This window comes from Elephas maximus, chromosome 17, assembly GCF_024166365.1.
Source record: "Elephas maximus indicus isolate mEleMax1 chromosome 17, mEleMax1 primary haplotype, whole genome shotgun sequence".
In the NCBI taxonomy this organism is placed as follows: domain Eukaryota; kingdom Metazoa; phylum Chordata; class Mammalia; order Proboscidea; family Elephantidae; genus Elephas; species Elephas maximus.
Genome location: NC_064835.1, coordinates 75,335,229 through 75,362,699, shown reverse-complemented (window position 1 = coordinate 75,362,699; position 27,471 = coordinate 75,335,229). Strand labels below are relative to the sequence as shown.

General features: G+C 45.2%; 1 protein-coding gene across 3 annotated transcripts in view; it reads left to right on the top strand.

Moving 5' to 3' along the window:
* Positions 1-27,471, top strand: part of RASA3 (RAS p21 protein activator 3) — a 269,176-nt gene that overhangs the window by 180,048 nt on the left and 61,657 nt on the right. For all 3 annotated transcript variants that reach the window (XM_049856231.1, XM_049856230.1, XM_049856232.1), the window contains 3 exons: positions 4,663-4,739; positions 24,923-25,003; positions 25,401-25,473. In XM_049856231.1, coding sequence (XP_049712188.1) covers positions 4,663-4,739; positions 24,923-25,003; positions 25,401-25,473 — 231 coding nt within the window. The remainder of the gene's footprint in view (positions 1-4,662; positions 4,740-24,922; positions 25,004-25,400; positions 25,474-27,471) is intronic.

The window sequence follows — 27,471 nt, the reverse complement described above, 5'->3', positions numbered from 1 at the left end:
TAGAAATTACCTGGATAAACACTATACTTCAGAGGGCCCCCAGTTGATCGTAAGCTGTATGAGGGCAGGGACCATGTCTGCTTTGTGCACTACTATTAGGGTCACTAGGAGTTGAAATTGACTCCACAGCACCTGTTATGTGTTGAATTGTGTCCCCTCCAAAATGTGTGTCAATTTGGCTAAGCCATGATTCCCAGTATTGTGTAGTTCTCCATTTTGTGATCTGATGTGATTATCCTATGTGTTGTAAATCCTAACCTGTATGATGTTAATGAGGCAGGACTCAGTCTACAGGATTAGGTTTTATTTTGTGTCAATCTCTTTTGAGATATAAAAGAGAAGCAAGCAAAGAGGAAAGGGACCTCATTACCACTAAGCAAGAAGAGCCGGGAGTGGAGCATGTCCTTTGGACCTGGGGCCCCTGCACTGAGAAGCTCCTAGTCCAGGGGAAGATTGATGATAAAGACCTTCCTCCAGAGCCATAGAGAGAGAAAGCCTTCCCCTGGAGCTGGCACCCTGAATTCAGACTTCTAGCCTCCTGAACTGTGAGATAATAAATTTCTGTTTGTAAAACCACCCACCGGATAACGACAGCACCTAAGAACGATTACTGTCTTCTCTAGTGCCCACCAGCCACTCCCTATGGGGCAGTCCTACCCTGTCCTCTTGGGTTCCTATGAGTTGGAATAGACTTGACAGCAATGGATTTTTTTTTGTTTTTTGGTTTATAGTGCCTGGAACACAGTGGGGGCTTGATAAATTTGCCCGGTGAACGTGTGCTTCCAGGTTAGATGTGCAGAGGAGGTTTGTGTGAAAGTAGAATTATTTGTTCATTTGATAAGAAGACTGCTAGGTGGTCATGCCAGCCTCCTGAATAATAGCAGTCTCATATATTGAGACTCAATGGCAAAGAGTTTGGTTTTGGTTTACCCTGGAAGGTTCCAAGCTAAGCTCCTTACTTAGCAAACACTCATGTAGTACTTACTGGGTGCCAGACATTGGTCAAAGCATTTTGCAGATACTCATCACAGTCGGTGTCATCCAGTGGCTTTCCCTCGGCCACACAGGTTTCATGCAGGTGGCCTGGTTCTAAAGTCCGCATACCTAGCCACTGGGCTCTACTGCCTCTCCATCACTCATGTCATCCTCGCAGCCACTCAGCAAGCTTGATACAGCTGTCTGTCTTACAGATTCAGAAACAGGCCCCATAAAGAACAGGCACTCTGCCCTTGCCACACAGCTGGTGAGGGGCTGAGCCAGGCTTCAAGCTCAGCTCTGCCTGGCTCCAGAGCCCGGCCTCTTCCCACTGTATTATGCCACGGGCTGACATGTCTGTGTGCTTTAGTCTAGGAAGGTACCTTGCACACAGGCAGTCAACACTGTGAATACTTGTGATTGGATTTGCTGTTAAATCTTGTGAGGCCGAGATCATGCCTCTGTACTTCAAGATTCTTCTTAGAGGCCTCTGTATCTGTATCTTCTGCCCCATGAGGAAGCTGGCTGTCTCGCGTTTGTATTGCTAAAGAGCTTAAAGAAAGGTCAAGATCCCTGATTCCCACAGCCTCACGGAAGGCCCGTTTCAAGGCCCCCGGCTGCTGCTCATTATGCAGCAGCCGCCACTGTCAAAGGAAGCTCTCTCGTTTTTGGTTAGCACCGCAGGGTGTGGTGGGTTGTGTTTTTAGTAGCATCTCGTGATAGAATTCCTGTAAGGGCACGCCTCAGCCTGGACCATGTAAGCAAGGCTCAGGGTGTCTGTTTGGTTCCTGCTCATCTTGGAACCAGCTATTCATTTCTGAGTATAGTGATTACTGGAGCCCGTCAAAAGGGTTCTCGCCATCAGAGGAGAAGATTGGATTTGCTCTACGTAAGGAGAACTTTTGTGGGTAACTTGTGGGCTCATGTTTATCGCACCATGTTTTTAGCTTAAACCACACACCCAGAGTGGGTGGAACCTAGAGGGCCACGTTGGCCCATTAGAGGCTGGGACGGGTGTGAGTGGGCAGTGGTTGTCTTCTCAGCGCCTACCCTGTGGCCTCTCATGATGCACAGATGTGCACCAGGTCGAAACCAGAGAGAGGCGTTACCCCTAAGGTATCGAAGCCCCAAATCCTGGTTTCATTTTTATTTTGGGAATAAGTGGATGGTGGTGTCTCTCATCAAAAGAAACTATGGCCGTGGTGCCATTTTCTCAGTTCCTTGAGATCATTTTCCATTAGGGGCTGAGGTTGGCCCGATTCCTAAACATGTCCTTGGGCTTCAAGTGCTCAGACATTCCTTGTGTCTTACCTTCTACCCTCCTGGAGACACCTCCTGGGAGGGGTCTGTCAGACCCTTACAGTTTCCCTCTTAGCCACTCCTTTCCTCACCTTTAAGCTGTCGTGATGGAAACATCCAAGCCAGCTCCCTCTTTTTTCTCCTAATAAGTGCTACTGAGCGTTTTTATGAATCTGATTCCCTGGTTATTCAAAACTGGGGCTTAGATAGTAAAGTTGAAAACCAGTCCGCAAGTAGTAACTCTCCTTTTCTTAAACAGAAGAACCCTATTATTGCCCAGAAGAGCGAGTTGGGGAGATGAATCCAGAAACCTTGTGTTGTGTGCCAGATGGTTTAATACAGGCCAAATCTGGACCCTTGACTTTCAGTGAAAGAGCCAGCACCTTATCCTGGCTCCCATTCAGATGCGCCTAGAACTCTGGTCTGTGGCTGGCAGGAAAGGTGAAAGGAAGCCACCTCAGCCAGGGCTAATGTGGGGGGTGGGCTCCAGAACAGGCTTGTAAATAATGAGCCATCCAGACAGTCCACTGGAATGGCCAATGAGAGCCAGAGCTGAAGAAAATGCTGAGTTCTCCTGACCCCTGTGCTAGTCCAGACCCAGCCCACCACGGCAGGTAGCCCAGTGGTCCCTCAGCCAGGCTGGAGTTCATATGTGGAGCGTCTGTAGAATGTGCTCCTGGAGAGTACAGCTCAGCCGCAGGTGGGGAAGAGGATGACCCCTCGGAATGTCTAAGTGGCCTGGGGAGTAACACGCCCACCTGGTGAGCCATAAACACCACAGATGCCCAAGGAAAATACAGTAGTGACTAAAGGAATTCAGAGATGCTAAGTGAAAGGGTAATTAAGACTTAGGAGGGGTGCTAAGGGAGTCAGTTAATTAGGCCCGTCCCTTGCCTTTTCAGCTTCTAAGTTCCATTCACACGTTTTCTGGGTTTCACCGTTCTGGATTCCTCAGAGACAAGGTGATGTTTAATGGTGTAGGTTCTACAGTTTTTTTAAGTCAGAAAGGACCTTGGAGATTATTCATTTCAGTACCCCCTACATACCCTTAAAATTAAAAACAATGTAAATTTTAACATCATGCATATATATATGTACAACATACATATGTACTTTTTACATAAATGCATAAATATGATCTCCTACATACTATTGTTTGTTTTTTTAAAGAACAGGGCTTTGTTTTACTTCTCTTTGGCTCCCTACTCCCATTTTTCACTTATGATGCTGCTTGGAATATAACCCTTGGTAGTGGGGTCGACTTGACAGCAGTGGGTTTGGTTGTTGGTTTTTTAATGACCTGATATGTGTCCTTCTGTATCCATTCATACTTTCCTCTACATTGATATGATCATGCAGCATGTGTACATAAACAGGTCCACCCGTTGCCATCAAGTCAACTCCAACTCATGCCAACCCCATGTGTGTCAGAGTAGAACTGTGTTACATAGGATTTCCAATGGCTGATTTTTCGGAAGTAGATCACCAGGCCTTTCTTCCAAGGTGCCTCTGGGTGGACTCGAACCTCCAGCCTTTCAGTTAGTAGCTGAGCGTGTTAACCATCTGTACCATCCAGAGACTCCATACGCAGACACGGATGGGAACATAGATACAGATAATAGGCATAGATAGATAGATGTAGGAGACTTTACATGAGTCCAGTGCTCCAGCTACTTCTTCCCCTTCTCCTTCTAGAAGCATCTCTGAGCATTAACTTTCTATATGAAAAACAGGACTCTGAGATTCCCTTGCATCGTTGTCCAGGCCTCACATGAAGATGATCAAAATATAGGAAGCACAGAGACCCGTTCTTGGGAGAGAGTTCTTTTTCTTCTTTGCTCAGCCCTGCCCAGGCCATGAGACTTTGGGATATCTCATCCTAAGGCCCCATGTCATGTGGGGGAACATAAATGATCAACTTCAAGCAAGTAAGCACACATTTTTGTGATGCTGCCTTCCCGAGTAGCTCTTCTTTACGCTTTTTGACCTCTTTCTTCTGCAATAGCCTGTCAGCTTCAAATAGAGCTAGGAGCGTGTATGTCCTAACTGCACAGACATAGAGCCAGACAACAGAGCTGTTAATCTGAACAGACTCTGAAGCATTAAATTCTTTTGGAGGAAAACTTCATCACCATGACTGAATCATTGGGATTTGACTCAGAGAAGACTGGAAATAGCCAGCGGATGCTTCCTTGGGTCAGGGATAAGAATTATATGTTTTGGGAATACAAATGCAGCGTACAGTTCGTGTGACAGTTATCCTCAGACCCCTCTCCAGTCTCTGATAGAAGCTCTGCTCAGTGTCGCACCCCTGTGGCCGGGTGGGGAACAGTGGGGCTGTGTGTGGCACTGTCATCTTCATGACACACTTTGTCATTGTCATTTCAGGGCAAGGTCCACCTGGAGATGAGGCTAAGCGAGGTCATCACAGACACCGGCGTCGTTTGCCATAAACTCGCTACACGGTAAGGCGCGCAGAGTGTCCTGTTGTGTTTGTTTAATCTTCTCGTGAATCATACGTCTGACTGCCAGGAAGCATGACTGTTTTTTTTTTTTAAACAAACATATCAGAATTTCCAGACTTGATGAGTTGCCAAGATGACATCGTTTTTAGAGATTCTGGCACATTTTTCTTAATATCCTCAATAAACCAAATGCTTATCCTTAGAGGTGATGTACCGGAGTTTTGCAAGTAGCCAGAGTTCTTCAGTGCCACATTACATATGAGGAAACAGAGGCCCAGAGAAGAGATGTGACTTTCCCTAGGTCAGACGACCAGTAAATGGCAGAGCTGGAACTGGAACTTGGGTCTCCCACATTAAATGCAGAGCTGTTTCTAGCCCATAATGCTTGTGAGAATGAGAGTGTGTGTACGTGTGTTTAAAGGTAGTTTGAAACTTCATATTACTTGACCTTTTGGGGCCTCTGATCCCTTAGATTATCTGAAGAAAGCCATGCACACTCTCCTCGGAAAAAGCACATATGCACATGTATACCACTTAGCCACGTGGAGAGGGCCCAGGGGCCTTGTGCAGCCCAGCCTTGGCCTCCTGGAGTGCACATGCCCAGGTTAAGATGCTGCTGGCTAGCCTATGTCCCTAAATATGCAGAATGCAGAGCTCGTTTGTCTCCCCACCTCTCTCACATGCCCAAACCATGTGCCCAGTGTGTGTTTTTACTATACGGCCGATCCTTTGGGTTCTAAGTGGACGGCTGTCAGAAGGTCCTTGTCCATCCTTTCCCACAGCGGGGGATGCCAGGGTCTGGAAAGGTAAGGTCATTACTGCTCAAGTCTTAGAGTAGTTGGTGGGAATCTCTGCCGTGCTGTGATAGAAAGAGGAAGTGAGGACTTGCAGAAATCAGTTCTCTGGTGAGCGACACCCATCCCCTTCCTGAAGGCCAAACAAGAAGGAGACCAGAAGGCTCACTGTCTCCACACTTGAAAGCACCAACATTCTTGATCTTTGGAGAGAATCTCTTTTCTGAACTCATCATCTAAATGTCCCTGGCCAGCAAGGGTGCTTTTCTTTCCTGTGATTGAATAACGCCCTTAGAAAGTGCTTGGAAAGACTGTTACATTAGCATTAAGATTTCACTCTCTCTGGTTCACCAGACAGGGCCTGGGGGAAGGTGGGTGAGGAGGGTACCTCCCACACCATTATCTACTGTCCCCAAGAAGACCCTGCCCTCCCACCCCCTCCCCAGGCTGCTGCCCAGGGCACTGTCATGTAACCATTTGATCTTGACTCACTTGTCTGATGGCTGGAAGATTGAATTTGGTCTGTTCAAGGCTGTAGGGCTTCACTGTACAATGTGTAGATGGAGAGTTGTGGAAACAGCAAACACGGAAATGCTGAGAACCCCATCATCTAAAACTTGGGAATTGAGTGAACACATAGGTGATGAGTTAAAGGAGTTTTGCACCTTCCTCTTGAACAATACTTGAGCTTAAAATAGTTGCTGTGCTCAGGCTGAGCTTTGCTCTCAGATCCTAGAGCAGTGAGGAAAGACATTGCTTATTTTCTTGTTTATTTATAGGTTTATAGCTTTGCTGAAAAAGGATTTAAGGGTGTTTAACAAGAAGAAAGCATGCCTTAGTGGTAGGGGAGAAAGAATGAAAGCAAGGCAGAGCATAAAACAGAGCTGGGGGGATGCAGAGGAATACAGGAAATGCTGGCCATAGAGTCCTGTGTCTTCAACAGCAAGGTCCCCAGGCCTGGCTCTACATGCCCATGTGAGGAAGGGAGATTTGATGGTGTCTCCATGCATGGTCCCTGCAGTAGAAGTCAAGGACAGTGGTGGCTCTTTGGTAGAATTCTTGCCATCCATGCAGGAGACCCAGGTTTGATTCCCAGCCAGTACACCTCACGAGCAGCCACTACCTGTCTGTCAGTGGAGGCTTGCGTGTTGCTATGATGTTGAACAGATTTCATCAGACCTTCCATACTAAGACAGACTGGGAAGAAAGGTCTGTTGATCTACTTCTGACAATCAGCCAATGAAAACCCTGTGGATCACAAAGGTCCATCCCCAGTCGATCATGGGGATGGTACAGGACTGGGCAGCATTTTGTTCTGTTGTGCATTGGGTCACCATGAGTCAGGGGCCCACTGGATGGCAGCTAACAACAACAATAGAAGTCAGCCATTTGTTCAGGAAGGAACAATAGTATTCCTGATGTTATGGCCAGAGATGTGGTAACACTGAAAAAGCTCATCATAAAGGAAACTGGGTAATATAATAAGGAACCCTCTCAGCATTGTCCTTACTGTAAACGTAGTGGCAAATTTTCCCAGGTAGAAACATGGACGCCTCTCCCTTAGCCCCCTTTCCTAATGATCCTCTATGTGAAGTATTTTTCTCATTGAATTTGAGATTATGTTCTCAGCAGGGACAGATTACCAAATAAGCAAGGTACGTGCGGGCTTACTGGTGCTTACTTACTACTCTGTAGGCACAATTTCACATGCCTCCAAGTGATTGAAATAGGCGGTGGGCCAAGGTAGGGGATACACGCTGTGGCACTGCATGCGGGGGTCCTACCTCTTCCAGAGGCGTGGGAATCTTCTCCTGGAAACGCTGAAGGAGTTAGCTGTGCTCAGAGGCAGGATGTGAAGGAGTCTCATCTCTAGCATGAGTCAGCCCTGCCACCTGGCTGGGCAGGTCCCTGTCCTTCCCTCTGCTCCATTGGAGCCCTCACGAAGAGGACAGCCTTTCAAAATTGACAGGACTGATCTCGACAACAAGCCTTGAGCACCTTTGCCCGCCTGCCCATTCCCCCAAACAATTGAGATGTCTCAAAGATACTTCCAACCGTGGGCTTGTGGAGCCTCAAGGTTTTTCATTTCACTCAGCTCTTGAGGAGCCAGATGAAATCACATGGGACCCTGCTAATCCTCAGAATCTTCCTAGGGACAAAGTTGGCCTTAACGCCACCAAGATCATGTCTTAGAATGGTGCTTTCCAGTATTCCTGGCCATGCCGTATGATTGACGCTCATCAGGTCAACACTTTAGAGGTCATCCCGTTTGGCGATGGCTCTCTTTTTGCCCCAGCCCCTATTACTTTGCTTCAACGGTGGTTTTGTAACCTTAGAAGCATTTGCTGCCCTTGATTCCTGAGGGATTCTTGAAATGTCTTAACTGTGGGTCCGGAAACCATAAAATCCTAACTGCTTTTCATGAGTAACTCCAGTTCTGCTGAAGAAGAGCCTGGAAAGCCCCCCACCTCAACACAAGGCAGCTTAGCAGCCAGACTTCCAGCAATGCCTTTGCATCTAACAACTACTCATTTCCTTTGCTTGTGTGTAACATGAAGGAAAAAAAAAAAAAAGAACAATGAACTTAAAGCCAAACATTGGGTGCCAGTCTGAATTCTGCCACTTACTATGTAAACTTCGCCAAAATGATTTACCTCTGTGCCTTATTTTCTTCATCTGTAAAATGGAAGTGAAAATATCTGCCCTGCTTACATCAAATGGAAACCCTGGTGGTGTGCTACGGCTGCTAACCAAAAGGTCAGCAGTTCGAACCCACCAGGCGCTCCCTGAAAACCATATGGGGCAGTTCTACTCAGTCCTATAGGGTCACTATGAATTGGAATCGCCTTGACAGCAACGGGTTGACATCAAATAGTTGTGTAAGAATTGGAATTTAAGGTCATTTGTGTAGCTGCTTATGGGGCACCAGTGGTTCTGTGGTAGAATTCTCTCTCCCCTTCCATGTGGGAGACCAGGGTTTGATTCTTGGCAGATGCACTTTGTGTGCAGCCACCGCCTGTCTGTCCGTGGGGCCTTGCTTGTGTTATGATGCTGAACAGGGTGCAGTGAAGCTTCCAGACTGAGGTGCACTAGGGAAGAGGCCTGGCAATCTACTTCTGAAAACCAGCCAGTGAAAACCCTATGGATCACAGCAGTCTCATCCACAGCCAGTTATGGGGATGGTGCAGGACCAGGCAGCATTGCGTTCTGTTGTGCATGAGACCCCCATGAGTCGGGGGCTAACTCATCGGCAGATGACAACAACAACATGTTGTTCAGTGTGTGTAGCTGCTCAGTGCGTGCCCTGGGAGACTTTAGCATGTCAAGTTTATTTATCCCTAGACACAGACCAGGTGTTCATCTCTCTGCAGCAAGAGGATGAGGTTGGGCCTAAGACAGAGTGCAGAAGAGCCTTTTCTAGCTCAGCTAGGAATGTCAGTTTATTCAAATCCCACACACTGAAGTTGTCCTAGTGCCCACTTCCATGTCTGTCTCGAGGCCACTGTCATTAAATTTGTATTTCATGAATGGACCAGTGGCTGCCCTGCTAATTTTCTCACTCACTCATCAAACATTGGTTGAAGCATCTATTATGTGTCATGCCCCGTGCCAGGCACGGGGGATCCAAAGAGAAAGAAGAACAAGCGTCTAACCTTAAGGAGCTCATAGCTTAGTAGGGAAAGATGTACATGTGTGCAAACAGATGAAACGAGATATTATAGGTTTATGACAGAATTATAACCTGGGGCAGTGGGGGAGGGGCAGGGGATTTCACTCCCCAGCCAGTTCCTAGAGCAGCAGACAAGGATACCACTCATTCCCCAACTCTTTCCTCCCCCTAGATCCTGTGCTGGGCTTAGATGACTATCAAAACACAGTTGTTTCTGAGATGATGCCCGGCTACCACCACTGACTGCTCTGACAGGGATCACAGCAGAGTCCTGGACAGAGCTGGAGAAAAATGTAGAACAAAATTCCAACTCAAAAAGAAAGCCCAGATTTGCTGCCCTGACAGAGACTGGAGAAACCCTGAGGGTATGGCCCCTGGATACCCTTTCAGCTCAGTAACGAGGTCACTCCTGAGGTTCACCGTTCAGCCAAAGATTGAACAGGCACATGGAACAAAACAAGACTAAAGGGGCACATCAGCCCTGGGGCAGGGACTGGAAGGCAAGAGATAACAGGAAAGCTGGTAATAGGAAGCCCAGGGTTGAGAAGGGAGTGTTGACATATTGTAGGGTTGTTAACCAATGTCATGGAACAATGTGTGTACTGTTTGATGAGAAACTAATTTGTTCTATAAACCTTCATCTAAAGTACAATATAAAATAAAATTGTTTCTTCCTGAGTTTTCCTATCAGCATTGTTATTGTGTGCCATTGAGTCGATTCTGACGCATAGCAACCCTATAGGGCAGAGTAGAGCTGCCCCATAAGGTTTCGTTCCTAGGCTATAATCTTTACAGGAGCAGATCGCCAGGCCTTTTCTCCCACAGAGCCACTTGCGGGTTCGAACCACCCACCTTTCAGGTAGCAGCCAAGTGCTTCAGCCATTGCACCATCAGGCCTCCTCAGCACTAAATTAAAAACGAAACCTTCTGCCATGAAGTCTAACTCATAGCGACCCTATAGGACAGAGCAGAATTGCCCCCTGGTGTTTCCAAGGCTGTAATCTTTGCAGAAACAGACTGCCAGATCTTTCCCCCTTGGAGCAGCTTGTGGATTTGAACCGCTGACCTTTTGGTTAGCAGCCAAGTGCTTACCCACTGCGGCACCACGGCTCTCCTTCTTATCACTAGACCCTGTTAACTTTGAGGCATGAAGTGGCTTGTTAACTGAGACTTGTTGCTTTTTTTTTTTTACCTTTCTGGTAGAAAAAAAAGCAAAGCGTGAGCTTAGAGAAGGGCCGTTCCTCCTGCATTGGGCCTTCTTCTTGACCCGAAATGCTTGGGTTTTGAAGGAACTTGGGTGCCTGTACTATAGCCCCTCAGTGCTCTGCCCCTGCTTGTGCCACATGAGGGAGGTGAGTTAGGGCTAGGAGACCTTTACCCCATCGCTCCCATTCTACTTGCTTTGCAGTCAGTCACTCTCTAATTGAGTCCAGCCTGATAAGCACTTCAGTTATCCATCATCTCCCTGTATGTCAGGAAACCCTGGTGGTGTAGTGGTTAAGTGCTACGGCTGCTAACTAAACGATTGGCAGTTCGAATCCACCAGCAGCTCCTTAGAAACCCTGTGGGGCAGTTCTGCTCTGTCCTATAGGGTCACTATGAGTCGGAACAGACTCGACAGCACTGGGTTTGGTTTGGTTTTTGGTACCTGCATGAATGCAGGCATCTGCCAGCTGCTCCTGACAGACAAGGATGGAAAGCCTGTGCCACCAGGATCTCTTCACCTTGTTGAAGTCTACTTTGGGTTGTGGTTTCCAGAAACACATTAGGTCTGAGACCAGGATGGCCTGTTAGCAGCAAATGACAACGATAATGTGGGCGTGCAACTATTTTCAGGTCTTGGGTGGAGGAGGGTTTCTCTGCTGGCGGTGTTAAATCCCAGCTGCAGTCAGATTTAAATTGGACCCCAAGGGCTTGGGGTTCTGTTATGAAACACACGGGGCCCTGCTGGTGCACACATCCTCTCTTTTTGGTTTGGTTTCTTTTTAAGGAGCTTTAGTTTCAGAGAAAACATAAGGATGGAAAATCGGGCAGGTTCTTTGGAGCAGAGAGCTCTAGCAGCCTGGATTTTCCCCCCTCCTCGAACAAATTCTGATGTCTTGATTGCCTTAGGCTGTGTGGGGTTTTATTGGAATCCTTGCAGACAACTGCTAAATGGAGTGTGCGTTGTTATGACTTGGCTCTGTTTAACACCACTGTTTTCCTAAGTGGGTTCAAATTCATGCAAGGAAATGAACTTCATTTGTTCTAAAATGAGCTGTCTTAAATCTGCTGTGCCAATGTGGCTCCTGTTGACAGTACTCCTGCTCAAATAAATGTGGTTAAATATCAGAAAAAAATGTTAACCGCCTGGCTCATCAAGTTTTCCGGGATTTCCAGCCTCCGTTATCAGCAGCACACCATCTCTGTTAACACTGCAGGTGGACAGACTGCCCCCTTCTCCATGTGTACAGGGTAGCAGGTCAGGGCTAGCAGTGTCGAGCCCCATCTTCTTGTTAGGCTGGGCTGGGTGTTTCCCATGCCCTCCTTTGATCCTGTTCACTCTGTTCCAGACCTGCGGCTCCCCCGCCCCCACCCCCGTGGTTTCTCAAACATGTCAAGCCTACCCCTGCCTCTGCCTTTTGCATTTGCATTCCCTCTGTCTGGAATGCTCCTCCTCAGGATATACCCAGACCGCTGCCTCCCTCCTGCATTCAGACTTCTGCCCCAATGTCATTTCCTCAGAGGCCTCCTCCCTCTAAAACAGCGGCACCCCACCCTTTTCTATCCCCGTACCCTCTTTGTCCTTTCTAGTACTCTGCGCTACTTGGCATGATATTGTGTATTTAACTGAGAGCTCACCTCCATTCCCCGGCTTGGTCCATTTCATTCATTGCTGTATCCCCAGCGCTTAGGACAGGGCCCAGCAGTTATCCATGCTCGGAAATCTCGGCGCACTGCGTGTATTCCACCTCAGGCTGCAGGGCCCCATCCCCACCTAGAGGAGAAGGGGAGACACTTTATCTGTAGCATCGTAGTGGAGCTGTGCTGGTCCTCCCTTACTGATCCACCCTCCTTTAGCCTCTTTGTTTCCCTTAATCCAGGGCTATTCTCTTGCCTGTTACCTGGCCACAAATCTTCTCTTGTATGGTCCCTAGGGGGTTTTTCCTGGCAGGGCTTTCTGAGTTCTCTTTCCAGTCCCCATCTCCTTGCCCAGCATAACCAAAAACCAGTTGCCATTGAATGAACTCCAACTCATGCTCCATAGGATTTTAAATGGCTCCTTTTTCTGAAATAGATCACCAGGCCTTTCTTCCAAGGTGCCTCTGGGTAGGCCCAAACCTCTAACCTTTCAGTTTGCAGGCAAGTGCATTCCCCTTTGCACCACCCGGGGACTGCCTACCAGCTTACCCCCTTTTTATTGTCAGGGAGTAAACTTGTCCTTTTCTGCTGTTTTTGAAGGAGTAAGGGACGTTCTTGTCTGCCTCCCCTAAACTCCGGATCGCCTTATGAGTGTTTGAGATTTCTTTCCTAAGAAGTCCAGGAGAGATCATTCACTCTCTGTAACCCCAAGGTTTGGAAGACTGATGGCTTTAGAGAGAAAGCCAAGGTGTTTCTCCTACTCCTTTCTCCAGCATGTTTCCAGGCTGTTGATCCTTGGACTTTCCCCAGCAATATTAAAGGAAGAGTATTATCTCTCCATCACTTGCCCGAATTGTCAGAGTGAAAACCGGGTAAGTGGTGAAGCCTTAGGAAATAGGATAGGTGCCCAACGTAAGCAGCAACAAAAGGCTTTCCCCCTTAGCGGTGCAGGTTTAGCACTGAGCCTTTGTGTGATCCTGTAGAGATCAAATCCTCTGATGGTCCTCTCAGAAATCGTGGACTTTCCTACCTTCCTGCTGTTTTGTTTTGCTTTCTAACATCTCACTCTGGAGTCTGGTGAGTCATCCTGATGTTATCTGTCTGGAGGGTTCATCTGCTGACTTGTCGTTCAGTCCCTAACAAAAGCCACTTTTGTTTTGACAGATGAAACCTGGAAGGGAGTGAGGTGGCTTCACCGCAGGGCATCCTGAGGGTCAAGTGTCACAGGACAAGCACTGGGGCAGACACCTTATGTCTGTCATTGTGAAATTTACAACCCTCCTTCCCACCCCCCACTCCATGCCCATCTTTCTGTGAGGTGGTTTGGGTACATGAATGAAGCTGATCACCTCAAAGCACAGTGGATCCATGTTATTTTCTGTTATAATCATAACTTAGGGATGCCAGTCATGTCAATCCAGAGCAAACCAACCTGTGGTTCATCTGTATTTCTTTTTCAGGTAGTAGAAGCAGAGAACGAATTCTTCCATCCTGAGAACTGGCTTCGTAAGAAGTGTCCCTATCCTCAACAAGCCCATAGTTGGGGAATGCAGGGTTCCAGCAGCAGACAGATGGCAATCTTAGCTAGCAGTGAAGAACCTACTTAGAGAGGTGTGGGCAGAGTCAAGGCAAGCCACGGGTATAAGAAATTTGGAAGTGCCCAGGGGTTAGCAGAGACTTGATGGACAAGGGGCGGAAGTGATGCTAAGGAGGCTGGTGAGAGCAAGAGGCAGAGGAGAGGGCCTGCTTGACATGCGCTCAATGAAAGAAGGATGCTGCCACTCTCAGGGTGCACAGAAGCAGAGAGGCAGCAAAAAACCTGTTGCTGTCAAGTCGATTCTGACTCATAGGAACCCTATAGGAAAGAGTAGAACTGCCCCATAGAGTTTCCAAGGAATGCCTGGTGGATTCGAACTGCCCATTCTTTGGTTAGCAGCCATAGCACTTAACCACTACGCCACTAGGGTTTCCAGAGACATAGCAGGAGAATGAATACCCTGACTTCTCTTCCTTCTACCTTCCAACTCCTTCCAGTGCCTCCAAGCCCACAGAAGCCACAGAACAAGGGAGCCTGGGTGATGCAGTTCATAGAAGTCTGCTTCCTGAGGAGCAGAGCCAGGCAGAGAAGGGTAGACCATGGATCGGTGGTGGGAGCAGATGGAGTATAAGCAGTGCAGGGAGATGAGAGGGCACACAAATAATGGCAATACAATCATGTGAAAGGTGACAGAAGAGGCCTCAACAGAGGATTTCTAGAGTTCCCTGGAGGAGGAGATGTTTCTGGCTGGGATGATAAGAACAGATTCAGGAGGGTATCTTATGGAAGAAAGTGGTTGCTGGCATTGGGGCCCACATCCTTGCAGGGAGGGAGCATTTCCAAGACTCACCCAACCACCTTTGTGAAGAAGAAGGAATGGTGCTTCACTCTAGCCCGGTTGGTTTACTCCAGGTTGCTTGAGAGTATCTGAAAATCTCAGCACCTTCCTCTCCTTGGTGTCTTTGCCTGAATTTGCAGGCAGCCCCCACCTGTCCTTGCCTCTCATTTCTTCTCCTCCATGGCCCTGCACGGCCCCTTTGGTGAAAACCACCTTTCCCTCACTACCGATCTCCATTTATCCATCTACCTATCCACCCATGAGGAAACCCTGGTGGCCTAGTGGTTAAGGGTACAGCTGCTAACCAAAAGGTCAGCAGTTCAAATCCACCAGGCGCTCCTTGAAAACCCTATGGGGCAGTTCTACTCTGTCCTAAAGGGTTGCTATCCACCCATGCACCCACCCATCCATCCGTCCATTTTGTGTCCAGCATAGCTTTGGAGACAGTCAGACTTGGACTGAAAACCTAACTACATGACCTGAGAAAGTAAATTAATCTTGTAGGCCCAGTTTGCTCAATAACATTTCATTGGAGACCATACTTAGTTTGCAGGACTTTCTGAGGCTTATAATTTTTACTTACCAAGCATTTACCATGTGTCAGATACTATTCTCAATACTTAACACAATGAGCTCATTCTGTCCTCATAACAGCTCGGCAAGGAATGTATCTGTTATTACCCCCATTTCGTAGAAGAGGAGATTGAGGCAAAGGATGGGCTCGGTAACTTGTCTGAGGTCTTGCTGCTGGTAAGTGGTAGAGCTTGGAGTTTGACTGTGGAGTCGATGCTCAGAAAGGAGATGCTCTGCGATGTCTCCAGCCTGGTAGTGTGTAGCAGGGGCTCATTAAGTGTCCATCCTCTTTCCTGGTAGTTCTTACTGCCTGTACCCTGGATTTGGCATCTACCATTCCCTGCCTTATACGGGTATCTTTTCATGTGTGCATGTCTTATTTTCCCAACTAGATCTCAAGCTTGAAGCCAAGAGCCCCATCTCATTCTTTTTTTTTCCTATTCCTAACAAAGAGAAACACACCATCTCTTCATCATGTATTCATTCATGCATTTATTGGTGCATTCAAACAGGTTTAACGATCACCTGTTATATGCCGGGTTCTATGCTAGACGTAACCTCCTGGAGCCTACGTTCTAGCGGAGGAGACATATTGAACACATAACTATACAAACACTTCAGTTGAGAAGAGTGTTTTAAAATGTATGGAGAGCAGTAAGCTCGTTCGCAGAGCTCTTGAGTACAGAGAAGACATTTGGTAGTCACTTGCTGTGTGATTTAAGCGTTTCATCTATGTGATCTGGAGATGTCTGCAAGGTAACTAGAGTCAGTGCTGGTGGCGAGGGGACAGTCATGTTACAGAGTGGAGATGAATTGATTGTTTATAAATGCTTCTTTGGATCTGGGGCCTCCTTCCTTTAGAAATCCAACGCATTCTCATAGCAACCCTGTAGGACAGAGGAGAACGGCCCCATAGGGTCTCCAAGGCTGTAAATCTTCACGGAAGCACACTGCCACATCTTTCTCCCATGGAGCAGCTGGTGGGTTCCAACCGCCGACCTTTCGGTTGGCAGCTGAGCGCTTTAACCACTGCACCAGCAGGGCTCCTTTTGTTTGTACCAGAAGACAGAAAAAGGGGAAAAAGCTCTGCTACTTTGGTCTACATGCATTGGATTCTTGGCTTCCGTGGGAATCGAGATTAATGATTTGCTTGTTCCCTTTCACAACTCTTCCAAGGCCTCCAGGGTTTCTCCTCTCTGTGAGAGGGGCTCTTTCTCTTGGGTGTGTTGTACCTGCTTCTTTGTCTTAAAACAGTTGCTGGCAAATCGATTCTGACTCATGGTGACCCCGTGTGTGTCAGACTAGAACTGCTCCATAGAGTTTTCAACGGCTGGTTTTTCGGAAGTAGATCCTCAGGCCTTTCTTCTGAGGCATCTCTGAGTGGACTCGAACCACCAACCTTTTGATTAGCAGTTGAAGGCATTAACCATTTGCACTACCCAGAAATTCCAAATGTGGGTTAAATATACTTTTCTACTTTGAGACTCGATCAGCTAGCAAACCAAACAAAAGATCTTGTTGAATAACCTTGAAAACTCCTGCTGAACCAGCTCCACATCTCCCCACCCCCATTCCTCTCTCCGGACTTGACAGCAGCCCGCCAGGCGTGCTTCCTGACGGACTTACCTGTGATGCTGATTGTCAGAGAAACAAAGCCCCGGGCTTCCTGGCTGGCTCCGGTCTCAGGAGGTGCACTGCTGAGTACAATTTTGCCAAGTGAAGCCAACCGAGAAATTACCTTTTTTTAGGCTTCCAACAAGATCTCAAATCCAGTAAAGATCCTATTTTTCATTATTAGGAAATTACAAAAAAAAAAAAAAGCTGAAGGGCTATTGATTTGTGGTTCTTTCTTTCTAAGGTCAAGGAAACCTTTCAGAGGAAAGCCACACAAGGCAGAACGCTGACCTGTCGTCGGCATGGGTGACCATTGCTTGTAGCCGTTGTTGATGCTTTATTAGGGTGTATCGGAAAAAATCGCTTTGACAGCTACCTAGGAAGGGAAATGTTACGACATTTGCCTCATAGTTGGATGGAGAAGTGAAGGCACCAAAATGCTGTCAAGGTCTAAGAAAGGAAAGAAAATTGACACAAGATTTCTCAACTCCAGCCTGTTCCTCTAGCCCAGCCTGTTCCTCTAGCCGTGAAGCGTAAATTTTCAAGGGTCAGAGTGAATTAAAAAAAAAAAAACTGTTGCTGTCAGTTCCACCACATGGTGACCCCCTGTGTGCAGAGTAGAACTGTGCTCCATAGGGTTTTCAAGATGTGACCTTTTGGAAGCAGATCACTGGGCCTTTCTTCCAGGGCACCCCTGGTGGGTTTGAACCACCAGTCTTTCGGCTGGTAGTATAGTACTTAACTGTTTGCACCACCCAGGAACTTATTAAAAACAAAAACAAAACCACTGCCTTCAAGTCAATTCCAGCTCATAGTGACCCTATATGACAGAGTAGAACTGCCTCATAGAGTTTCCAAGGAGCAGCTGGTGGACTCGAACTGCCAACCTTTTGGTTAGCAGCTGAGCTCTTAAGCTAGGTTGAATATAAACCCATTGATGCTGGGTTGATTCCAACTCATAGCAACCCTATAAAAAAAAAAAAAAAATTTTTTTTTTTTTTTTAACCCTATAAGAACCTCTAAATGTTAAAATAAGAGCCCTGATGGTGCCATGGTTGGTTAAGCGCTTGGCTGCTAACCCACCAGCTGCTTCATGGTAGAAAAGACCTGGCAATCTGTTCCAATAAAGATTACAGTCTAGGAAATCCTGTGGTGCAGTCCTACTCTGTCCCATAGGGTTGCTATGAGTCGGAATCAACTCCACGGCACACAAAGGCAACAAATGTTAAAAAAAAAATACAAAATATTTAGTTATTGGACTTAAGATTCCAGATTAATGGACTGCATTGGTCACTTTGTATGTTTCAAAGTTTCCTTTCTAGGACGTAGACGCTCCTAATGAGTGGCCGATATAGAAAATTATTTTTTATCTTCTTTTTCATACCAGAGAGTCCCTGATGACACAATGGTTAAAGCTGTTGGCTGCTAACCAAAAGGTCGGTGGTTTGAACCCACCAGCCGCTCCTCAGGAGAAAGATGTGGCAGTCTGCTCCTTTAAAGATTTACAGCCTTGGAGACCCTATGGGGGCACTTTTACTCTGTCCTACAGGGTCTCTACGGGTTGGAATAGACTCGACAGCACCAGGTTTTTTTGTTTGTTTGTTTTTAAATATCTGTAACAGTCCTATGCATTCATGGGACTTGTGTCGCATAGGAGAGGTCCTAGGTGAAGGCACGGGGTATGAATATACCTTTTTCATCACTATAGTTCTCAAGTAAACTAAAAATTAACTTTATGTAATCGAAGGCAGCCCCAGCGAGAGTGCCCCCCCCCTCCAGCCCCCCCGTGGCTGTGCAGCTGTGCTGTAATTGTCTCATAAAGCTGTTAGGGTGCTAATGAAGGGCCGTCCTCCTCTGTGAGGAGGGTGTGATTGAGGCTAACGTGGCTTTTATTCCAGTTTGTGCATTTTGCTTGCCAGATGGTTGGGGTATTGATTTTTCTTTTTCCTCCAAGATATCTTTATGTAATTGCAATCAGGAGCCAATCTTTGTTTTGAGTTAGAGAATAGAGCATTTCTCAAATTGGTCTTTATATGGGTAGGAGTGAAAATGAGGAATTCAGATGGTTTGCCAAATGTGCTCGAGGTGGGCTCTCTGTCCAGCTTATAGCAGTGCTTCTTTTTAAGAAATAAGATGTGGGATTGTGACAATGTCAGTCCTACTCAAAGCAATCTACAGATACAATGCAATCCTGATCCAGGTACCAACAGCATTCTTTAACGAGATGAAGAAACTAATCACTAACTTTATTTGGAAAAGAAAGAGGCCCTGGGTAAGCAAAGCATTATTGAAGAAAAAGAAAAAAGTAGGAGGCCTCACACTACCTGATCTCAGAACCTACTATCCAGTCTCAGTAGTCAAAACAGCCCAGTACTGGTGAAACAACAGACACATGGACCAATGGAACAAAATGCAGAACCCAGGTGTAAATCCATCCACCTATGGTCAGCTGGTTTTGACAAAGGACCAAAGGCCATTAAATGGGGAAAAGATAGTCTTTTTAACAAATGGTGCTGGCAAAACTGGATGTCCAGCTGTAAAAAAATGAAACAGGACCCATACCTCGCACTACACAAAAACTAACTCAGAATGAATAAAAATCTATATAAAACCGGAAACAGTAAAGATCATGGAAGAAAAAATAGGGACAATGCTATGGGCACTAATACATGGCATAAATACAATATAAACCATAACTAACAATGCACAAACATCAGAAGATAAACTAGGTTATTGGGAACACCTGAAAATTAAACACGCTCATCAAAAGACTGCACCAAAAAAATAAAAAGAGAACCTACAGACTGGGGAAAAATTTGGTTAAGACATATCCTATGAGGGTCTCATCTCTAAAATCCATAGAATATTTCACCTCAACAACAACAAAAAGATGAATAATCTGATTTAAAAATGGGCAAAGAATATGAACAGATACTTCACCAAAAAGGACATCATGTGGCTAACAGACACATGAGGAAATGCTTGTAATCATTAGCCATTAGAGAAAAGCAAATCAAAACTACAGTGAGATACCATCTCACCCCAACATTACTGGCACTAATAAAAAAAAAAAAAAAAGAAAATAACAAATGTTGGAGAGGTTACAGGGAGATTGGAACTCTTGTGCAATGCTACTGGAAATATAAAATATTACAACCATAATGGAAAACGATATGGTGTCTCCTTTAAAAGCTAAGAATAGAGATACCATACAATCCAGCAATCTCACTCCTAGAAACCTATATCCTAGAGAAATAAGAGTTGTCACACGAATAAACATATGCACGCCCATGTTCACTGCAGCATTATTCACAATAGCAAAAAGATGGGAACAACCTAAGTGCCCATCAACTGATGAACGAACAAATTTAAGTACATACATGTAATGAAATATTATGCAACAATAAAGAACAATGATGAATCCTTGAAACATCTCACAACATGAATGAATCTGGACGGCATTATGCTGAGTGAAATAAGTCAGTTATAAAAGGGGACATATTGTATGAGACCACTGTCTTAGACTGGGTTCTCTAAAAAAAAAAAAAATTTTTTTTTTCTCTAGAGAAGCGAAATCAGTAAAGCGTATAAATATAAACAGAAACAGAGGTTTATATCAAGGAAATGGCTCACACAGTTGTAGAGACTGGAACATCCCAAGTCACCTGGTCAGGATAGAGGCTTCTCCTGATGCACGCTTCCACAGGGGCTGGTGAACCCAACATCAGCAGGTTGGAGAGCAGGGTTCTTGCTCACAGGCTCTGAAGATCAATGAATCCCAAAGATCCGCAGGCAAGACTGCAGGTAAGCTGCTAGCTCAAGTCCCAAGAACCGAAGGTCAGATGAACAGGAGCCAGCTGCAGGATCCAGAACGAGCAACAGCCCCCAAGCCTTGCCAGAATATTCAATGCAGGCCACATGCCCAAGGAAACTCCCTTTCGACTGGCTACTCACAGCAGATGCCATCATGGAGGTGATCACGTAATCTCAAATCTAATCATGAAAGTGATCACAGCAACATACGACTATCAAACTACTGAGAATCATGGCCCAGCCAAGTTGACACACAACCTTAACCATCACAACCACTATTATAAAAACTCAAGAAAAGCTTTACACACAGAGAAAAACATCATTTGATGGTTACAGGGGAGGAGGAGGAGAAATCACTACCTAGATAGTAGACAAGTCCCAACTCTGGTGAAGGGAAACACACAATATAGGGGAAGTGAGCACAACTTGACCAAGGCAAAGTCATAGAAGCTTCCTAGACACATCCATACACTCTGAGGGACAGAGTTACTGGGGCTGAGGCCTGGAGAGCATGGTCTTGGAAGTCATCTAGGTTAATTGGCATAACATAGTTCATAAAGAAAATGTTCTACATCCTACTTTGGTGAGTAGCGTCTGGGGTCTTAAAAACTTGTATTCAACCATCTGATATACATTTATTGGTCCCGTCTCTTTTGGAGCAAAGAAGAATGAAGAAAACCAAAGACACCAAGAAGATATTAGTCCAAAGAACTAATGGACTACATGAACGACAGCCTCCACCAGCCTCAGCCCAGAAGAATTAGATGGTGCCTAGCTACCACCACCTACCGCTGTCCTACCGCTGTCACAGGGATTACAATAGAGGGCCCTGGATAAAGCAGAAGAAAAATGTAGAACAAGATTCAAATTCATAAAAAAAAAAAAGATCTGACTTACTGGTCTGACAGAGACTGGAGTAATCTCCGAGACTATGGCCCCTGGACACCCTGCTAACTCAGAACAAAAGCCACTCCTGAATTCCACCTTTTAGCCAAAGATTAGACAGGCCTATAAAACAAATAGTAACACACATGAGGAATGTGTTTCTTAGATCGATCGAGTACACAAGATCAAATGGGCAACACCTGCCCGAAAGCAAAAAGGAGAAGGCAGGAAGGGGCAGGAAAATTGGACGAATGAACCTGGAACAGAAAGGGGGAGAGTGCTGACACATTGCAGGGATTGCAACTAATGTCGCAAAACAATTTGTGTGTAAATCTTTGAATGAGAAACTAATTTATGCTGTAAACTTTCACCTAAAACACAATAAAAGTAAAAAAAAAAAAAGATGTTAGAAAAATTACTAACATAAATTAGGAGCCCTGGTGGCACAAATAGTTAAGTGTTCCTCTGCTAACCGAAAGGTCGTTGGTTCTAACCCATCCAGTGGCTTGGAGCTATGTACTCATGTAAAGATTGCAGCTTAGGAAACCCTATGGGGCAGTTCTACTCTGTCCCATGGGGTCGCTATGAGTCGAAAATGACTTGATGGCACCTAATGAAAGTGGACACTTAGCAATGTCGTCTCAGTTGCTATTCATGAAAGCATTATTTCTCAGAGTTTCCAAAATGCATATGTACTTACCTGTCTTTACCTTATACCCAGTTTCCTGATCAACAACTGAATCTAGTAAAAAAAAAAAAAAACAACACAAAAAAAACAGGCTTGCATTAGACTCAGATCATTTTAACAAGAAGGGCACATAGATCTCCTTAAGCCTTCTGAACTAGCCAGTTGCCTCCTTGAGCGCTTTCCTGCCTCAGAGCTGTTCCCCTACCCGGGAGTCCTCCCTTCTTCCCTCTTTTCTCATAGAGGATTCCGTGTTCTTAAGATCTCACCTTCATGTGCCACTTTCTCCAGGAGGCACCCACTGACAAGCCTGAATAGGTTGACTAAACCAAAAACCAAACCCAATGCCATCATGTCAGTTCTGACTAATGGCGACCCCATGTATTTCAGAGTAGAACTGGGCTCCATAGGTTCTCAATGGCTCTGATCTTTCAGAAGTAGATTGCCAGGCCTTTCTTCCAAGGTGTCTCTGGGTGGGTTTGAACTGCCAAGCTTTCAGTTAGTAGCTGTGCACGTCACTGTTTGCTCCACCCAGGGACTCGGAGCAGGTTGACTACTGCCTTTTTTTTTTTGCCTCTATTAGCCTATCCAGTTTATTTCCTTCATTACAGTTTCCCTATGCGGTATTTATGAGTTGCTTTGTTACTTTTTTTGTTGCTATCCCAGCTAAGTAGAACTTAAACTTTATGACAACAGAGATCATGTTTTGTCATGTTCACCATTCTGTTACTGTTCCAAATGACACCTGAAATACAATGAGAACACAATAAACATTTGTTTAAGGAATTAGTTAGTGGATGAATAAATATTTGTTTAATGGATAAACTAATGAAAACTAAGTAAGTAATCTGGAAGATAAAGAAACATTCCAGAAAGTAGACTAAAACAAGAAAGAGTTGAAAATATTGGATAAAGCCAGTAGAAATAATGGATTAATCCACGAAGCCCAATTTACCCAATAAAAGTTCCTGAAGAAAATGGTAGAACATTAGAGAGAAAGGAAAATTCCCCAAGCATGGGAAGGTATGACTTGTTTTAAGCAGTGCACAAGTGCTGAGGAGGATAAATGGGGGGGAAAAAAAAAAAGCCCCTTCATGTAGAAATATTCTGATAAAATGTTAGAACTCAAAGTATAAAGAAAAGAAGCTAAAGGCTTCCAGAGAGGGGACCAGAGTAGCTCAGCTTACTTACAAAGGAATGCGAGAATCTGATTGTCTTCCAGCTTCCCTGTGGCAAGGAGAAAATAGGCAAAATAGTCAAGTAGTTGAGGGAAAATGATGATGGATTTTGTATAGGCAGACTCAACATTCAAATATTACGGTTAGGACTTCTGCCTCTGACCATGGTGGAAGAACAGGAACTGGACTTACTCTTCCATCATAAACAACTGAAAAACTGGACAAAGTGCATGAATGAACTATGTTCACACATGGGACAGCTGGCAGCATGGTTCTGTGATCCCTGAGAGAAGGGAAACAAGGAAGGGGAGTCCTACAGTTGTTCCTGTCCCAGCTGGGAGGCATATTCATGACCACAGAACTGGAGTATCTCAAGCAGATTCTGGCAGATTAGTCAGGCAGACAGAGGCTGGGGTTCAGGGAGCCTGAAGGAGCAGGAAATTGTGGGTCAGGCTTCTGGAAAGGTGGGAAGTTCACCAAGGCCCAGGAATCTTTGCAGAGGCACAGGTGTAGCATGACGGTCCAAAGGGTCATATGATGCACCTTCCATGGAGCTGTGAACTCTTCATAGAGCTCACATGGTCCTGCGAATCATTTGGACGCCCACTGGCCAGCCAGAGTGCAGAGCCCTTGCTACCACTCAGGCCATTCAGTACAGACTTCAGGAGGGCATCTTTGTAGTAGGAATGAGTAGGAATGAACTGTCCCAAGAGTAATGGCTACTGGTAGCCTCCCTTAACAAAGCTTAAAACACGAATTGAAACGATCACTCTGAACCAAGAGAACCATAACTGCTTATGAGAACAAAGGCCAACAGTTTTGTCCTTTAATGCTAACAAAATCTAGACACTCAACCACATAAAACCGACAATCAAAAATGACTGACATGCCAAGAAGCAGGAACATGTGGCCCATAAACTGAAGAAAAATCAGTTGAATGGAAAGAGACCTAGAGATGATGGAATTAGTAGTTGAGGACATTAAAATAGCTTTTGTAACTACATTTAAGAATTTAAAGAAAAACTTCAACTGAGACAGTTGGTCCCCTGATCTGCAGGCAGGAATCAGTGAATAAGTAAAATCTGAAACTGGGAGGACTCTTATACTTCCAAGAGACATATAGCCAGGGTGAGCACACAGGCTGTAATGTCAGTTTCTTGGTTTAAGTCTTGGCTCTGCAACTTATTAGTTGTAAGTTTACTTAACTGGTCTAGGCCTCAGTTTTCCCTGTAAAATGGAATTAAGCATAGTACCTACTTTATGACTGTTGCAGAATTAAATGAGTGAATCATATAAAGCACTTGGAATAGTGTCTGGCTCATAGGAAGTGAGTGTACTAAGTTAAGTAAATGCTTGTCGTCATTACAGTGACTGGTAGTGATTGAGGCATCATTCTAAGAGAGTGTTGTAAATCACATAAGTCACCCCAAACTTGTGCTCAGCCAAGGTTGTTTCACACTGAATATAGCATTAACTCATCTGCTGGAAGAGAAACTTTCTCTTTCCCTTCCCAAATGTTTTCTAATTGTTAATCAATGCATCCATTACTGTTTTATAGACATGGAGCTTCCAGGAAGTTAATGACCAAGATGGCATCAGAATTCACGACTCTTTGCTCTTAGCCTTGTTCAGAGACCTGCCGTCCTAGACCCAAGAGAATGCCTTAAAAGAGATTGTGGTCAAGGTCTACCTCCTTGGTCCTTGCATCTCATCTCCTTGTCTTGATCACTGTCCCCTTTTCACTTCTCTCTTCAGCATCTTCGAGTGCCAAGGTCTCCCCATAGTGAATGGACAGTGTGATCCTTATGCCACTGTGACATTAGCAGGACCATACAGGCAAGTAGCGTTCATGAGATACCCGTCCCCGCTGGGTTTCGTTTGTGGTCCTAGTAGGGCTGGGTAGTGGACAATGAGCACAGTTCTGAAGTAACGATAATAATACCTCATTCAGAAGAATGCAGGAAGCACTTTGAGGTAGAATGTATAATGTTGACTTCCCTTTGTTTCTTTTATTTCTCTCAATTTGCTTTGTAAAAAAGAAATCCTTTATGTTCTTCACGTTGAGTATTTTTAGCCCAATTTGCATACCATCTGGAGTTGGAGACAAACAGAAATATTTATAAGATAAATAAAGGCAGTAAGTTACTTGTGCATTTAATAGCTGTCTTAAGACCAAGAGGTTTGGGATCAACCGTGTTATTTTTAATCTTAATCCTTCCTCTCTTAATTACAGATCGGAAGCAAAGAAGACAAAAGTGAAAAAGAAGACCAACAACCCCCAGTTTGATGAAGTGTTTTATTTTGAGGTTGGTATTTTAATGGGATGGATGTTCAGCTGAAACTCTATACCCGAGATACTTTGGTATCTAGATCTGAACTATCTCAATTACTTCCTTTTGAAAATTCTTTTCAAGTACCAGCACAGGAGATGTCGGGGACCATGCTGGCCAGCCTCTCCCGAGCCCTGCAGCATGTTGGTTCCCAGGAACTTTCTCTGCTCTTGCTAGAGAGAAAGGCTGTTTTGTTTGCTCCCTGTACTGGCCCGATTTTGAGTTAAATGCTGACAAATGAATACTTGCCAAACTATGGGGACTTTGGGGGTTTTCGTTTGTTTGTGTTCAGCTGATCCACACAGCCTTCCCTGAGCAGTGGTGGGAAGATTGTGTCACCGGAAATAGCGATGGTTTTTGATGCAAAAGGGGAAATCCATTCAGACTCAAAAATTCTTCTGTCTGCCTCTCAGAATGTGAAACACCAAGATTAATAAGAAGGAAGATGTGACAGCTGAAGACTTTGTAGAACAGAAAAACAAATAAATACAGCTAGTTTAATTTTTAAGGAGTCCCTGGGTGATGGAAACAGTTAACACTCTTAGCTGCTAACTGAAAGGTTGGTGGTTTGAGTCCACCCAGGGGCACCTTGGAAGAAAGGCCTGGAGAGCTACTTCCAAAAATCAACCATTGAAAACCCTATGAAACACACTTCTACTCTGACACACATGGGGTCCCGTGAGTCGCAATCAGCTCCACGACAACTGGACTGGAATTTTAAGAAGGCATACATACAGTATATTTAGTCAGGTGTTCATTCCATCAATAACTTTCTTGAATGTGTATCAGATCCTGGGAGACACGCATGAACAAGACCTCAATACCTGTCTTCAAGGTGTTTACTACCTAGCAGAAGAGAAAGATGTGCCAGCAAATCATTGCATCTGGGGCAATAAATGCTAAAACAGACGCATAAACAAATGGCTTTGGGAACCCAGAGAACAGACCACCAGCCCTACCTGATCTGGCTGAGCACAGCTTCTCAGAGATGCTGGCTCCTGAGTGGAGTGTAGGAACGGGGATCGAATTGCAGACAGAGGGGAATGCAAAGAAAGGACACCATTTGCCTGTATAGGGTATTGGGAAGGAAACACTGTACAGGTACAAATCAAAGTAGGGTTGAGGTAAAAACGTGGGAAGTTTTGAAAAATGAAGCTGGAGTGATAAGTTCAAACGAAGGGTTTCATGTGCAAAGAATTTGGATTTTTCCTGACAGGAGCCTGGAAGCCCACATGATTCTTTTAGGGGATGGAGGTCAGTGAGCAGCTTTGTTGGGGTAACAGGATCCAAGGGTTTGGAGGCAGAATCCAGGAGGCCAAGGATAGGGAGCCATTATCAGTCACAGATGGAAGCCATGCCTGGTGGACCGCCTAGAAGTTCTCATTTTATAGCCAAAGGAAGAAAATGTTTTTTAAGAGAGTCAGGATAAGGCAGAAAGCCAGTGGTGGTTCACCTTAACCCCAAGGGCGATTTGTTGAGTCTCTGAAGGCGGGGAGGAATTCTTGATCATAAAATGTAGAAAACAGTTTTTAATGTGAATTATGAATTAAAGGCAGCAATAGCCTTCCTTGTCTAGGCTGTCTGTAATAATTTAGATCACTGTTTTCCAAACTTCTATTTTTAGCACAACACACAATAAGAAATAGATTTTACATTGTGAGCCAATTCATTCATGCATCTGTATCTATTTCTACACAATTCTTAACCCATACTATGAGTGGTACGCTGTTATTTTCTGTTTTGTATACTTGTATTTCTTTTTTTTTTCTTAAATGCTGATCTCAACCCACTAAATTAATTTCACAACCAACAGATGCATTTGAAAAACAATGGTCTGGACAGCCAATCTGTAAAACTCCTGAGAAGGCCTTCAACTTCAGTTGATTATTGCAGCGGGTTCGGGTCTGCTAGATAACTGTTTTGCCTTCAGCCTCCTTTTATGGAGCAGGCCTGCCCAAAGACCAGAGGACTTTT